At 42.2% G+C, this 5978-nt stretch overlaps 1 protein-coding gene across 1 annotated transcript; it reads left to right on the top strand.

Annotated features, from left to right (window-relative positions):
• Positions 1-430: 430 nt before the first annotated feature.
• On the top strand, positions 431-5577 carry LOC144454577 (uncharacterized). The gene is made up of 2 exons (XM_078147136.1): positions 431-3431; positions 3923-5577. Exons 1-2 carry the CDS (start codon positions 2440-2442, stop codon positions 3951-3953), a joined length of 1023 nt encoding a protein of 340 aa, XP_078003262.1. The 5' UTR covers positions 431-2439; the 3' UTR covers positions 3954-5577.
• The last annotated feature ends 401 nt before the right edge of the window (positions 5578-5978 follow it).

Here is a 5978-nt window from a genome sequence, read left to right as displayed (position 1 = left end):
ATCACGCAGGGCTAGTAGTGGAGCGCAGCACAGCATGGGCATGCAGGCCACAGTGAACCTGGAGCAGGCCTCAGAGGACCAAATTGTGGGCAGCTGTGGAGGTTTCCAGACTCCTCAATCCACAAATGCCAAAGATAATTTAGAAGGTCAGTGGGAAAAGTCTGTTCCTGTCGGTGCTGAGAGAGGAAGGTGGGGTCTCAGCTCCATTCCCCAAGAGCATGGCCCTGGGTGGGGGGGACAGCTACTTCTCGAGCTTCTGGCCCATAGACTGAGGGGGACTCCAGTGGATGATCAGAGAGGGATAGCAGGAATCTCTTTGCCAGTGCTGAGGCAGGAATCTCTTGCTTTGCCAATGTTTCGATCTGGGTCACAGTTCTGAGGGGTGGTGCTGGGGTGAGGAGGAATGCTGGCATGGTGGAGCTTTGAAATGGAAATTGGAAATTCCCCTTTAAATTAATAAGATCACTCAAATAAATAGGTTCAGTTCAAATCTCGGTCATGACCGTTCCATATCTCCTGAGTGTTCTTGGCCTAGCATTCCAGGAACTAGCCATTCCTAGGTCACGTTGACATGGAGGGTTGGCTCCTCTCCTTGTGAGACGTGATGTTATTAAAAAACAAAATACCAAGCCTCAGGCGGATGGGAGCGTGGCTAAGGTCAGATGTGTATTGGACAAACCATGAGTAGCGCAAGCATCAAAAAGGGGTTCTTGGCCCCAAGCCTTCTTTGTTTAGAACAATATAAAAACACTGCGTCCTGTAAGCCCGCTGAGCCTCACCCGCGGGAAGGACGCTTCGCCCGGGAAAATCTTTACACAATTCAAGTTTGTACAGGCTGCAACGGGGCTCCCAGCCGTTGATTGACTTTGGAGGTTCCCTTGAATTGGTGATGTATTCTCTTCCATTACCGACTCTCTTGATCGGTGCTATATTATTGATTGTTCTTATTATTTATGCTTTCTATGCAAATTCAAACTATCTGTGCTTTGCTTCTTCTAAATAAATTATCTATTTCCTATTATTTTCTGGTGCATTGGAGAGTGTCATTTATAGGAGCGAATCCGAACCTCACTAAATCCTATTAATACAAAATTGGCGTCACGAACAGGATTCGCTGTATAAATGCCTTTCTTTAAGAGCCCCGGGCTCCGGTAGAGGTCCCCGGTTGGGAGGACCCTCCGTTTTCCTCGCTCGCAAAAACCTGGTCACAGTGTACAGGACCTAGTGAGGATTGGGGGTGTTGGGGGTTCTCGTTTGGGGTGCGACGGATGGGCCGGTTGCCAGCAGGGATAATGGGGGGATACGACCAGTACATCATTTCCCTCCCTTTTGGGTTGTTTGCAGCCAGACAGCCAAAGGCTGCAGCAGGACTCTGAAAAGTTGCCTTCATTCTCCCCCTCTCCCTCCCCAGGTAACAGCAGCTTCAAAGCAGTGCGTGGATGGGAGAGGGAAAGAGAGAAGAATACTTTATTACTTAGGTTATATGGTTGGTAGAGGGCAAGTTGGGAAGGATTGTTGAAGTGTTAGGTCAGAATTAGAAAGGAATGAGATATGTACAGGTTTTAAGGGGATTTTAAATCATTAGAAAGAAAGGCAAGGAAGTTTAAGCATGTAGGAGAGAGGAGTGTGTGTAGAAAATTTGAAGGGTGAGTAAAAGGAAAGTGCATGCTGTAATCGCCGCAGCAAATATGAATTGGGACCCTGATACTTGGGAAGGTGATATTTGGGATGAAGATGATGATAGGTGGGGGGAAGTAATAGAGGAAGATGTTCCGGATGTTGTAGACGGGGAAGCTCGGCCGATAGTTAGGAGAAAAGCCGAAAAGGAGGGAACTAACCCACCCCGGGTGACTGAAATCACGGAAGATTACTCCCAAAGAGAAATTACTGATTTGCTTAGTAGGTTTTCACAGCGATCAGGAGAGCCTGCAATCTCCTGGCTTGTAAGATTAAGTGATGGGGGAGCTGGAGGAGTGTGGCTAGACCCCAAGGATTGTCTAAAATTTTTGAGTTTGACCTCTATATTTTAATACAGGCAGAGAATAAAGAGGTGGTAGAGAAAAGATTAACTCAACTAATAGAATATATGAAGGAGAAGGGATGGGAGATTAATCCTGATAAAATTCAAGGTCCAGCTCAAAGTGTGAAGTTTTTAGGAATAATTTGGAATAAGGGTCATAGAGAAATCCTCCCCAAGGCCAAGCAAAAAATATTAGATTTTTCACCTCCTAGGGACAAAAGAGAAGCTCAAAAGTTCGTTGGGTTGTTTGGTTTCTGGAGAATCACATTCCTCATTTAGGTCAGATTTTGAAGCCATTGTATAAAGTTACCCGGAAAAAGTATGCATTTGAATGGGGGGAAACAGAATCGAAAGCCTTTGAGGAAGCCAAAATAGCTATTCAAACTGCCCTGGATCTTTGGCCTGTACAGCCAGGGCCGATGGAATTGCAAGTTACAGTTTTGCATGGATATGCTGATTGGAGTTTATGGCAAAAACAACAGGGCAGGAATGTTCCTTTAGGATTTTGGTCGCGGAAACTGCCACCTGCTGGCCAAAATTATACTCCTTTTGAACAACAATTATTGGCTGCATATTGGGCCCTGGTAGAGACAGAACATTTAACTTTAAACCATGAAGTTGTATTGAGGCCAGCCATACCCATTATGAGTTGGATTATGGGGACCCCCGCCTCACATAAAATAGGACATGCCCAAGAATCATCAATTATTAAATGGAAATGGTATTTGCAAAATAGAGTCAAGACAGGCAGATCGGGTATTTCCACCTTGCATGAAAAGGTATTAGAATTACCAAAACATTCAAATGATATTGATATACCACCAAAGTCTTATGATCAATCACCTGTTTCTTGGAATAATGGATATGATTCTCTAACCCCCGAGCAGAAGAAGCATGCTTGGTTTACTGATGGCTCGGCTAAATATATAGGATCTAAGCGATGTTGGAAAGCTGTAGCCTATAACCCTTCATGCAATACTATTTTGGAAAGCTCTGGTGAAGGCCAGAGTAGCCAATGGGCCGAATTAGTGGCTGTCTATCAAGTAATTCAAAAGGAACAAGGTGGCCAATGTCATATATATACTGATTCCTGGGCCGTAGCCAATGGCCTAGCAGTTTGGATGCCAATTTGGAAGAAACACGAATGGAAAATTAGAGACAAAGATGTGTGGGGAAAAGAATTATGGGAACAAATATGGGAATGGTGTCAATGTACTAATGTATCTGTATTTCATGTAGATGCCCATGTGAATCAAGATTCTGTGGAACGTGAGTATAATGCCCGTGCTGATGAATTATCCAAACTTCAAGGAAAAGCTTTAAAGGTCACCCCCAGAGAGGAAAATGAAACACAATTAGGAAAATGGGTCCATATCACCGCAGGACATCTTGGCGCTCTTGCATCTTACAGGTGGGCATTAGACAGAGGGATTAACATACCTCTGGATCTATTTAAGCAAATAGTACAAAACTGCATACAATGTCAATTATTTGCTCATCGGCCTGTGCCGAAGAAAATCACTGGAGAATTGGCTAGAGGGTCTTTACCTGCTCAAATTTGGCAAATAGACTATATTGGACCATTACCTGTTAGTCAGGGGTGTCAATATGCCTGCACTTGTGTGGACACCTACTCTGGGGTATTAGTTGCCTGCCCCTATAAACGGGCTACCCAGAAAAACACTTGTAAAACCCTAGATATTATTTCTCTTTATTATGGGACCCCCCTACAAATACAGAGTGATAATGGTACTAAAGTTTGGATAAAGAAGCATCAATCTGATAGACCAAGGCCAGCTGAGCTCATAGCACAAGGAAACACTAATACTGCCATAGTAGTATACCCTGGTGATGATAAATGGTATCATGTCCCACTAACCCAAATGTTTTTACGATATTAAGTGTTTTACAGTGTTTGCCTGCTATACGCTAACTATGGCATGAACTCCAGGTATTCCAGTGGGGAATCCTCAGCAAGGACCGCGTACTGATTCCATCTACGCTGGTGAAAACAACACCCACATCATGAATTGGTCATACCCATTCAACGTAGAAGTTTGGGACGCCCCTCTATTTCCCCTAATGAGAATCAATTTAACTAGTTTTAACCTAACTGTAACCACAGCAAACGGTACCAATATATCCTGTACCCTTACAAGTTGGCCACCTAGTCCATATTTTCCTAAAAGGTTAAGATCTGTAACATATAATTGGACACAAGTAAACTCCACCTACACTGTCTCACTATCACAAGCGGACGACAGAAAATATTTTTATTGTCGTAACACCTCCAATGGGCTGTATGAAGAATATCTAAACCAATTAGTATGGGTTGTACCTGTGACTCCGAAACCTCCTGGAATAATTCGTGTCCCCGCTCATGTACTAACACCTCTATCTTGCAACACAAAATAGTGTTTCATTATAATGTAACTTTTCCCTCTTTAGAAAGTTGTGTCAGGAAAAAAAGAGCTTGGTATGATACATTACTTGGTGGTGCAGGAACTGGTTTGGGTATAGTTAATTCTATAGACCTTGAGACCTTGGCTAGCAGACTGCGCAGTGCTGGACAAGATGTTTCTCAAGCTTTGACTGTGAATGCCCAATGGTTACCCACAACGATCCTGCCACACCAAAATACATTACAATATCAAGGCCAATTTTTACAAGTCTTTAATAATAGCATCCTCGTTAATTTACACCTTATGAAAAACATTGGTGTTTTATTTAATTGGACTAAATGTTCCTTGCAAAACTTATATACCCTCATACAGAAGGAAAATGCCCAAAGATTACTACAGGAAGGTAACTCTCACATATGGAACGATATACTTGACTTGTCAGATGTATGGAAAAAGCAAAAACCTGAGAATGCTAGATGCACTCCACTTTGGTGCGCTGGAACTATTATACTCTACCAAGTTAAAACTTGGACTGTTATGTGCAATTTCATGTAATACCTTTTGTCTTACATAAATACTTTGCTTTACCTCATATCTATGGAAACTATATAGATTGGTATAATGTAACTCATACTCTGTCTGATTGTGTTGTAACTAATGGAGGGATTGTTTGTGGGATGATGACTCGGCAGATGGAACCCTGCCTTCTCTCACATTCATCCAATTTGTGTGATCTAACTTTATACCCAGTGAGTAACTTTTCTATGATATATGAAGTATCTACTCAATATGTTTGTATAGCCTCTAATAATCACTCTGACCTTCTATCTGTAGATATTACTACTGTCCATTTTCTGGTTGCTTATCCAATGTATCTTTCCTACGCTGGCAAGGAAATGATTTTTACTTTCCACCAGACACTAACCTAGTTAAAAATTTTGCTTGGGTACCCCAATCTTTGCCTCTACCTCATGTGTCTCTATCTCTATATCCCCTTATGAACATCTTGAATCAGTCGACTGAAATCAAAAAGTTATTAGAGTCCAACCAACGCGCGTTAAATGAACATCGAATACAGACTCTTATAGCCGCAGGAAGACTAGTCGAAGCTTCTCATTTAGTGATCTCAGATACTAATCATCATTGGTATGATTTTCTTTTTAAATCTCCTACTGCTACTATGTATTTTAATTCCTTAGCTACCCCCATACTACTACTTGCTTTGTTCTTTTTATGTCTTTGTATATGCAATTGTTGTATGTATACCAAAATACGCACTATATACACTCATGTCACACCTTTGCCCCTCACCTATTATTCTCATGATCTTAAGGCCAAGTGAAATGGAAATTGGAAATTCCCCTTTAAATTAATAAGATCACTCAAATAAATAGGTTCAGTTCAAATCTCGGTCATGACCGTTCCATATCTCCTGAGTGTTCTTGGCCTAGCATTCCAGGAACTAGCCATTCCTAGGTCACGTTGACATGGAGGGTTGGCTCCTCTCCTTGTGAGACGTGATGTTATTAAAAAAAAAATACCAAGCCTCAGGCGGA

This window comes from Phascolarctos cinereus, unplaced genomic scaffold, assembly GCF_003287225.1.
Source record: "Phascolarctos cinereus isolate Bilbo 61053 unplaced genomic scaffold, phaCin_HiC Scaffold_726;HRSCAF=1367, whole genome shotgun sequence".
In the NCBI taxonomy this organism is placed as follows: Eukaryota; Metazoa; Chordata; class Mammalia; order Diprotodontia; family Phascolarctidae; genus Phascolarctos; species Phascolarctos cinereus.
Note: the sequence above shows the minus strand (reverse complement) of the source record. Positions and strands in the feature narration are given on the sequence as shown.